The following is a 10,323-nucleotide window of genomic DNA, read 5'->3' on the forward strand; positions in this document are numbered from 1 at the left end:
TGAAAATTAGTTTTTAAACATTCATGTTAAATTCAATATGGTGCCTAACCTGAAGGGTGTGAAGGTACCAACATAATCTCATTGCAATTTGTAAATATTTTACATTTTGGCAAATTGGTGAGTGGTGACTAATTCGTGCAAAATTTGTACAATTCCTATGTTTTAGTAGGCTATGTAGCCCCACTGAAGGTTAGGTGATAGTTAGTGATAGGGCTGGGGATGGACCGTTATGTTTTTTTTTTTTCTTTTTGTATGCTTCCGTGTGAATGTCTTTGCCTCCTCATAAAACAGTAACATTTTCTCATAAGACTGGATTGGCAGGCTCATATCGACAGTTTATGTGCATTTGGGGTAGACATGCATCCCTCTTAATTATTAATTATTAAGAGGGATGCATGTCTCCCCCAAATACACTTAAACTGTCGATCAATATAGGCCTGCCTATGGGATTTTCAATCTAAACATTCTGTGGCCCAAAATCTTGAATATTTGGTTCAGTTTTGTATTGTAGGCCATCTTTGGCTGCGTGGCATATGTAAACACATTACACACATCACTGGGGATGTGTAACAGACGGTCTACAAATGTATAATGTGACAGCTCTGCGACGCACGCATGTGCTCCTCGTGCCCGCGTGTCGTAACACCGTGTGCGCACGCAGCGGCACCCGCGCGCTCCCGCTCACGCTCTTTGGCAGTGTCGCGCGTACTGTCGGGATCATGTCCGCCATGTTTTCACACCAGCCTAGAAAAAAAAAACCGTAAAAAAACACCAGAACTCGCTCAGAGATGCCTTTAACCGCCGGATTTCGATTGGAGGGACGTCAGTGAGCGCGGCCGCGGAGAGAACCGTCGGCTCGTGTGTGTATTTGTACCGAATGATCCGTGTTTAGTGTGTTTGTGATCGCTGAAAACAATGAGTAAACTCTCGTTCCGCGCGCGAGCGCTAGACGCCGCCAAACCGCTGCCGATCTACCGCAATAAAGACCTTCCGGACCTCACCGACTGCGTCTCCATCAACCGAGCGGTTCCGCAGATGCCAACCGGGATGGAAAAGGAAGAGGAGTCGGTATGTAAATGATTTTAAAATCATAATTTTTCATGAGGTTCAGGTGCATAGCAGGGTGTTGGTATTCACGTATCTCTTACGCACGTTTTATTACGTAAGTCCGTTCTCTGCTTGAAGGGATCCGCAAGCAGCGTTCTAAGGCTCTAGGTTACGTATACAATTTACGACAGTTGCGTAGTCGCGGGAAATCTTTTACACTAGTGGCGTGAGCAAGGTTATTTACGTGAGACATTTGCTAGTGGTGAATGCGCATTGACGTCAGCCTTTTTGCGTAAATGCGTTAGAGATTGACGTATGTTACGACAGGAATACACGAGCTGAACGGCGTGCGTCTGAAACCTGAATCTATTTGATTCTTCTGATGTTTAGTTTCTGCTGCACCGGGCTCTAGTCATCAATATAGCATTACTATCTCCCACAATTCAGTGTCATATAATACAATGGTATATGAATATGGTAATTATTCAGTATTATTGTATATATCAGAGTACCATGATATTATGTGTTACCATGGCACATATTTCTATATTGTAATGAAAAGTCCAATGTGAAATATTATTTAATTGAACTATTTAATTCATAAAAATATTATTATTTATTGTTGGTTTAAAATGTATTCCAATGTTTAAAAAATGTAATGTTTTGCTGTTGTTGTTGTTATTATTGTACATACATATGTATGTGTGTGAGTGTATACCATCTCTTATGGAGTTATATAATGAAATATATTTTATTATTAAGAGTTTAAAATTTACTGTATTATTACTATTATTATTGAAATTAATATTACTACTTACAATTTTCTTAAAAAAAATAAAAAAAAATTGTTTTGACATAATTGGAAAATGTCCAAGTCCTAGTAACCAACAGGCAAAATGCCTTGTTGTTGTTGTCACATTATGTCAAGAAAACCATAAAACAGAAACAACCCCCTTATATCTCTCTGTTGTCTTTTAAAACATTACACATTTTAACCTTTTTATAAAAAGAAATGTTTTGGTCAGGTCAAATCAAGTAACCCTCCATTTGGGAAAGAAAACATCATGGTATTCATTCAGTCAAAAATGTATATTTATTACTTTACTTGGTGTACTTGGTTACACCACTTGACACATCTGTCGTGACATCTTCGGCTGTTTTGAAAGATGTGCAACAGATCAAGATTTCTTCAGTTTGATTCATTTTATTTGTTAGTGAAGTGAGTTTTATTAGAACACAAGTATGAACTGCCATGTTGCCATCTTGATCAAGGAAGATCAAGAGGTTGTGTTGGACAGACATACAGCAGACCAAGGTACATGTTAAAAACTTGAGTTATGTGCCACAGATTGCATTTGCTCTCCTCACCCACCTGATAATGAACTGCTCACCTTTCTATTATTGAACCGTCCACCACAGTGAGTCTCTTATGAATCCAAAAGTCATTGGAACGACTTGGAGTTCATTTGTATGCTTGCGAGCTGTGTAAGCCATTGCAGCGGGTTTCATCACGTTGCTGTTCTCAGCTGCATTAAAAGTCGTACTTGCCCAATTCTTATTTCCGTCTCTGTGTGAGTTTTGAACTTTTTCTTATTGCTGAGTCCAGCTACATCAGTATTAGCTTAAGGAACTGGTCTCACTTGCTAATGGAAATTTTTTGTGTTATGTATGAGGTGACAAAATCTTTACTGTTGTGGTGTATATGGTGTAACCTTTTCGCAAATTTGAGTTGTCCCACTCAGTGAATGAAGAATTAGGTTTACTCATCCTCTCTCTCTCTCTCTCTCTCTCTCACACACGGTGTGTTTCAGGAGCACCATCTCCAGAGGGCCATCTCTGCTCAGCAGGTGTTCAGGGAGAAGAAGGAGAGTATGGTCATCCCTGTGCCAGAGGCTGAGAGTAACATCACGTATTATGACCGCCTTTACAAAGGAGAGTTTCACATCCCCAAACAGCTCATTCACATCCAGCGTGAGTGACCTTCAGCTTCAAACGCAAGATAGTCCTTCTGGATGCTTTAATTTCTTGATTTAAATAAACAAATAAAGTGTGATTTGAATTTGAATCTCAATCTGCTACTCCGCACCAGCTCTGGGTCTGGATAACGAGCTGCCTGACTATGATATGGACTCAGAGGATGAGACTTTACTGAACAGACTCAACCGCAAAATGGAGCTCAGACCTGTACAGTTCGAGACCATGATGGATCGGTTAGAGAAAGCAAGCACCAACCAGGTAATAACAAGTCAGTGCTTCTTATCTGGTTTTGCTGCAGGACATAGAACATTAAGTTGCGAGCCAGCATGGTACCAGAATTGTATGAGTGTAACAATCTCATAAAGCCAACGGTGAAATAAATTAATATTACCATAAACTACCACACAAAGGGTTGGGAGTCTGTAAGATAGTTTAACCTTTTTAAAAGAATGTGTTATGTTCATTAAGGCTGTATTTATTTACAATAGTTAAATGCAGTAAAAAACGTAATATTGTGAAATATTATTACAATTTCAAGTAACCGTTTTCTATTTGAATATATTTTAAAATGTAATTTATTCCTGTGGTGGCAAAGCTGAATTTTGAGTAGCCATTAATCCAGGCTTCAGTGTCACATGATCCTTCAGAAATCATTCTCAATCATCTGTAAGATTTTATTGGAAACTGTGATACATTTTTTCAGGTTATTTTGATGAATAAAAATGTAAAAGAACAGAATTTTTTTCACTGAAGAATAAAATAATTAATTACTTGGGCAGTCATTAATCACAGAAAACACACTATTCGACACAGACCATTATTCTCACTGCAACTGTAAGTAAACCTAGTATGTAGTGTCCTAGTCATATTTTTGTTTTGTTCATCATTTTCAAGAATGAGGGTGTCACAGCACCTGTCTGATTAAGCTTGCTTTTACCAAGTGACAAATTATCTTGGTCCTAAATATCATAGGCTTTAATGTGACACATGGTTTTGTAAAATAAAAAAATAAAGTAGAAAGAATAAAGTCTTATAAAAGTATGCTTATTATAGAAAAAATAAGACTTTTTATTTTGTCATTCTAACTATGCTCAATTGTGTTATAGTTATTATTTGCATTTAGCATAATTTTTTCCCTACTCTCCGAGACCCGTTTTTGGGTTCTAATGCACACTGATCAAAAAATTATACAGATTTTATTCACACATATTCTATATCTCTGTAGTTGGTCACTCTTCAGGAGGCCAAGCTGCTGCTAAATGAAGATGACTACCTGTTGAAGTCTGTGTATGACTACTGGGTGAGGAAGAGGAAGAACTGCCGAGGCCCATCGCTCATCCCTCAGATCAAGCAGGAGAAGAGGGATGGCTCCACCAACAATGATGCTTACGTGGCCTTCAGGCGTCGCACAGAGAAGATGCAGACTAGGAAGGTATGCATGTGCTCTGTGCTTTGTCATGCATTCCTCAAACAGTATTGTGAGAGGGCATTCAGACAAGACTTGTTCTTACTTTCCAAATGGAAATATTTTTTTATATGTTTGTGTGTCAAACTGGCCTCCTTATGTTGCGTCTGATTTTTACTAATATCATTTATTTTTATTTACATCAGCTTTTTGAAGACTTCATTCAGTTCTAGCGATTTTACTAATATTTACTGATTTACTGATTTTTACTAATATCATTTATTTTTATTTACATCAGCTTTTTGAAGACTTCATTCAGTTCTAGCTTTTCCTAGTTAATATTAAGTGGGTGACCAATACAGATTTTTAAATGCCCAATATATTTGTTTTGTACAGCATATTTCTTAATTCATACCATCTGTTTGTGTGTCTTTTTCTCACCGTAGAATCGTAAGAATGATGAGGTGTCTTATGAGAAGATGCTAAAGCTGAGGAGAGAGTTCAGCCGAACCACGAGCATCCTGGAGATGATCAAGAAGAGAGAAAAGAGCAAACGAGAGCTGCTGCATCTGACGCTGGAAGTGTTTGAGAAAAGGTGTGTGAACGTTGCTCTTTTTATAAAGCTGCTTTAAGATGATTTCTGTTGTTACATACACTATATAAATAAAACTGTTTTGTGTCACTTAACTGCTTGAATGGTTGTTGTGTGTAAGGTGACTCCTCTCTCTCATGACCAGTCTCGCTAAGCTTTAAATCATTTGAGAAGTGCAAATTGATTTTTACACTTGTTTTTCCATGTTTTGTGTATTTTAGATATCAAATTGGAGACTTCTCAGGAGAGATTCTGAATGAGGTCACTGTACCTCTGGCAGAGAAACCCATTTACCCTGCGCCCATATCCTTACCCTTAAGTAGTCGGCACAAGGCAGAGGGCAAAATAAAGGTAAGGAAAGATCCGTGTGTAAGAAATAGCTTGAACGTGCTCAATGGTCATTATAAAAATATTTCTTCTGTCTCTTTCCTTTAGTCACACAAATCTGGGCCCAAACACCTCCACCCCTTCACAGTCAAGCCTGAGCCTCACTTTGACTTTGTGCGTTCCCATAAAAAGTACAACAGGAGGCCCAGACTTGATACATTTCGCCAGCCTGGACGGCCAGAGCGACAGCAAACCATCAACAAGGCAGACATTAAACAATATGACTTCCACAGCTCTGGCGAGGAGGATTACCCATTGGTCAGTGCACAGTCAGTGTTTGGCTACACATGTTCATGTAGATGTTGTATGTATTTAGTGCTTTTACTTAAGACATTAATTGTCTTTTATTTCTCCTTTTTCCTCTGAAGTCTCCAGCTTCAGAGCCAGATGAAGAGAATGATCCTGATGGAATCTTTGCCTTCAGACGGAAAGCTGGCTGCAGTTACCACGCTGTGAGTTTCCCGTTTTACATCAGTGCTGACTTGACTGTAGACTGTGCCAAAGCTGGGTGATATAACTGAAAAATTATGTCTTGATTTTTAAGGTGCCCTGAAATGGTGTAAAGCAGTGGTTGTCAACCTGTCTGCAAAAATATTTGAATGCCCCATAGTCCTAGTTTTGTTTTCAAAACTTATTTTAAACCATGGCCACTTTTACTATAGTTTCTGTAAATTAAAAAAAAAAAAATGAAATAATTAAATTTTAGAATTCCAAAACTTCTGGGAGCTAAGTGAACCCACTTAAAGAGTGATTTAGTATAATTTTGACAGAAAAAGTTTTAGAATTTTTATCATACATTAATGTAAAAAATCTTGTGTAATTTAACTTGTTTGTTTGTTTGTTTGCTGGTTTTTATTGTATTTCTTATACTTGTATTTTTTTCATAGTTTTTGCCATAAAAATAGCCTAAGATACTGACATGGCATTAAATAAAAATATACTACTACTCTAGGAGCTAAGTAATTTTCACTTTCTTCCAGTTGTTTGTGATTTATTGCATAAGGATTTAAAAACAAAAATAGTTTATAGTTTAGATCTATAAATCTCACTTTTAAAATTAGGCTACCTCATATATCCAAGAATTCCAAGATTCCAATTTTTTTTTTAACAAATATAAATAATATACGCACACATTTGGATATTTTGCTGAGGCCACCTAGTGGGTCCTGGCCCCCCAAATCATTTTCAAATTTCAGTCTGCCATTGTTGTCAAATAGATAATTTCTTATATATAAAATATTTGAAATATGCACAAATAATGATATTTTTAATTATTTCTAAGTATTTTATTTGAGTTATTTATATAAGTGCATGTTGTTTTTTTTCATAGTTTTTGCCATAAAAATAGCCTAAGATACTGACATGGCATTAAATAAAAATATACTACTACTCTAGGAGCTAAGTAATTTTCACTTTCTTCCAGTTGTTTGTGATTTATTGCATAAGGATTTAAAAACAAAAATAGTTTATAGTTTAGATCTATAAATCTCACTTTTAAAATTAGCCTACCTCATATATCCAAGAATTCCAAGATTCCAATTTTTTTTTTTTAACAAATATAAATAATATACGCACACATTTGGATATTTTGCTGAGGCCCCCTAGTGGGTCCTGGCCCCCCAAATCATTTTCAAATTTCAGTCTGCCATTGTTGTCAAATAGATAATTTCTTATATATAAAATATTTGAAATATGCACAAATAATGATATTTTTAATTATTTCTAAGTATTTTATTTGAGTTATTTATATAAGTGCATGTTGTTCTACTAAAACTTTAAGCACGACAAAATGCTGTTTGAGGACTTTTAAAAAGTATTGTGAATGTTAATGGCATCAGATCATTGTTTTGAATGTATTCTTAAAACCACAAAGAATTGATTCGCAGTAATGAACGCTCTCAAACACATGGGTCATGAGACAGGAAGGGCTGTTTTTTGTCTTGGCGTGTAAATAAAGCACATGGTCAATGACTGTGCTTAGCTTTAGTGCATGTGAATATCATGAAACTAAACCAAACTATTATATGTAGTTGTTTCTAGATGTCATAGACTATGGTATACTCGCAATTATAGTGACAGAGAAGCATATTATTTGGCTCTGTGGTGTTTTGGTCATTTCCTTTCCCACTGTTAAATGTGTGGTGTGTTTCCTCAGCCGCTGGTGGATCAGAGTTGCTCTCTTCACTGGCAGCAGACGGGTCAGGACCGGCTGTGGCAGCGGAACTGTCTCACCGCTCTCTCTGTGCCCAGACGCTGCATCGCAGTGGCTCGTGGGAGGGTGGGCAGAGGTGGCAGGTATGTTACTCTTCTATTTACAGTTTCTCAATTGCCCTCTTTCATCTTTTGTAAAAATTATGTTTCCTGTAATGAAGTATGAAGTCACTAGAGACGATGTGTGGTGTGAATTTATTTAGTTCAGATTAGTAGAAAATCTAAAAGCACTCCGTTTTAATCCATCAGGGTTGTTTTGGATCGCACCTCGTCAGATCTGGACCGTGCCCTCAGGCATCTGGACCCTGACATGTTTTATCCCTCCACTGACTCTATTGTGCCTGACCTCCCGGTCCACACAAACACAAACTCTCACAACTCCAGATCAAGCCCTCAGCGCTCACTGACTCAGCTCCTGAGTGACATCCAGGCCTGCAGGTGGAAGTTTTTCCGCCCTCGGCCGCTACAGGAGAACACAAGGGGTGAGGACAAGAAAGGGACTCCGCAGGTGGAAAAAGCTGGAGCGACGCCGCTCTCTAACAGTGTGTCAGGTGAGGCATCTGAGCTGAACAGGATTCAGAAGGTCAATCAACTAAATTGTAACTTTCAGTTCATTCCAGGGTTTTTCAACAAATCTAGCCTGTCAGTTATTTGTAATGTGGCTTGCCAGTTGATTTTGGTTATTTCTGCACTTCCCTGATACATAATAGTGCACTATGCATTAGGGCTGTGCAATTAAAGGGATAGTTCACCCAAAAATGAAAATTAGCCCATTATTTACTCGCACTCAAGCCATCCTAGGCGCATATGACTTCCTTCTTTCAGATGAATCCAATCTGAAATATTATATAAAAAATTTACATTGATCTTCCAAGCTGTTTAATGGCAGTCAGCGGGTGTTGCAGTTCATCAGTCCAAAAGAAGTGAAATAAAGCGCATCCATCCATAATAAAAAGTGCTTCACATGGCTCCGGGGGGTGAACAAAGGCGTCCTGTAGCGAATCGATGCGTTTTTGTAAGAAAAATATCCATATTCAAAACGTAATAATTAGGGATGTGCGGGTCTAGTCGACTAAATGGTACAGCTCCTACTAGTCGACTCTGAAAACAATAGTTGATTACACGACAGAAAAAAACATAATTATCATTCAAATTACCGTCCTTTTATGTTGCCATAAAATAAAACATTGTTACATTTAAAACTAAATTTTTTTAAATAATACATTATTTTTAAAAGTGTATCTGGGCATAAACTACATTTTTTACCTCAGACCTCGCATGAGTTTCCTTTGTGTCAGTTGTGGCGAGCTCAAAAGTGTCCACGCGAAAGACGAGCAAGGTGTGGGATTATTTTGAATTAGAAGGAAACTGAAAAGTTTTGTGTAAACTGTAATGTCAAATTAGCTTACAATAACTCTACTGGAGTGATGCCTAATCATATATACAGGCACGTAGGCATTAGCTTAGAGACTAGCCAAAGCCAGCTAATGTCAATCACGTCATTCACTACAGCCCGCCGCCGCTGCGATCCCATCTGCGCCGTCTATTCCTCTAACGAAGACCCACTTTGGTGGTGGTGCGGGATGTCCAGGCGCTTTCCAAAATTCTTTTGGCTTGCTTTTCATTATCTCTGCGTGCCTGCGACTTCAGTTCCTGCAGAGCGTGTTTTTGTGCAGGAATTGTTAATCGCCTCAGCTCCTGTCTTTCTTTTTGTTCGTTTTGTTTTTAGATGATATAGCCTACATGAAGTATGTTTTTAAAAGCTGTTTTAATGCTATTCCTAGATAACATTTCCTATTGTTTTTGACTTGTTTTAATATGTTGGCTAACGTTATATGAAGATGAAATTTTTTTCTTACCATCTTTTGGGGGTGTCTTGCTTTTAGACTAGTCGGATAGAAAACTTCCGTTTAAACGACAGTCAAATTAGTCGTTGCGCACATCCCTAGTAATAATAACTTTAATCTAGCTTGCGCTCACTGTTGTACACAAAAGCAGCTCCGGGAGGATGACGTAAGATGTCGGCGCTGCGCATGCGCCGGTGAGTCTCGTGAAAACCAACGTTTGTTTACAGGAGCAAAGGAAGAGAAAATGCACGTGAACTCATGTCAGAAAGCTCTAATAATACAAATCCAAGAAATCTTTGTAGGTACGCGAATGTCCATGTTGTTTTCACATTCCGACATAAAAGCACAACTCTGGAAATGAGAGCATCTGAGGAGCGCGTGAATGCAGTAATTACACTTGCTCTGATGGCAGCAGGTAGCCTTCCGTTAACTAAGCTAAACATGCTTAAATTAAAATGCCTAAAGCTAACCTTCCCTTGTATTCGCATTTCTAAACCTGTTGTCTTACTTTAGCAAAGGAAAACCAGTCTCCTCTTGGCTTATATCAAAATCCTCTGACATTCTTCTTTACAAATCCTCGTTTTGTACTTCTAATTCGTGACTTGTTTTGTTTTGATCTCTCCCCTGCGCTTCCGCGTTCGTCGCTTCTGAGCGGCGCATGCGCAACGCCGACATCCTACCTCATCCGCCCGGAGCTGCTTCTGTGTACAACAGTGAGCGCAAGCTAGATTAAATTGATTATTACGTTTTAAATATGGTTATTTTTCTTACAAAGACACATCGATTCGCTAGAGGAGGCCTTTGTTCACCCCCCGGAGCCGTGTGAAGCACTTTTTATTATGGATGGATGCGCTTTA

The 10,323-nt window shown here is 38.2% G+C and overlaps 1 protein-coding gene across 1 annotated transcript in view; it reads left to right on the forward strand.

The window, feature by feature from the left end:
• The first annotated feature begins 647 nt into the window (after positions 1-647).
• epc2 (enhancer of polycomb homolog 2 (Drosophila)) overlaps positions 648-10,323 on the forward strand; it is a 14,918-nt gene continuing 5,242 nt past the window's right edge. Inside the window, exons 1-10 of the mRNA XM_016513885.1 lie at positions 648-1,068; positions 2,859-3,018; positions 3,137-3,282; positions 4,250-4,456; positions 4,876-5,024; positions 5,243-5,372; positions 5,457-5,666; positions 5,777-5,860; positions 7,564-7,703; positions 7,869-8,170. Coding sequence (XP_016369371.1) covers positions 916-1,068; positions 2,859-3,018; positions 3,137-3,282; positions 4,250-4,456; positions 4,876-5,024; positions 5,243-5,372; positions 5,457-5,666; positions 5,777-5,860; positions 7,564-7,703; positions 7,869-8,170 — 1,681 coding nt within the window. The 5' untranslated portion in view covers positions 648-915. The remainder of the gene's footprint in view (positions 1,069-2,858; positions 3,019-3,136; positions 3,283-4,249; positions 4,457-4,875; positions 5,025-5,242; positions 5,373-5,456; positions 5,667-5,776; positions 5,861-7,563; positions 7,704-7,868; positions 8,171-10,323) is intronic.

The sequence above is a fragment of the Sinocyclocheilus rhinocerous genome, unplaced genomic scaffold (assembly GCF_001515625.1).
Source record: "Sinocyclocheilus rhinocerous isolate Xijiao unplaced genomic scaffold, SAMN03320098_v1.1 scaffold416, whole genome shotgun sequence".
Classification (NCBI taxonomy): domain Eukaryota; kingdom Metazoa; phylum Chordata; class Actinopteri; order Cypriniformes; family Cyprinidae; genus Sinocyclocheilus; species Sinocyclocheilus rhinocerous.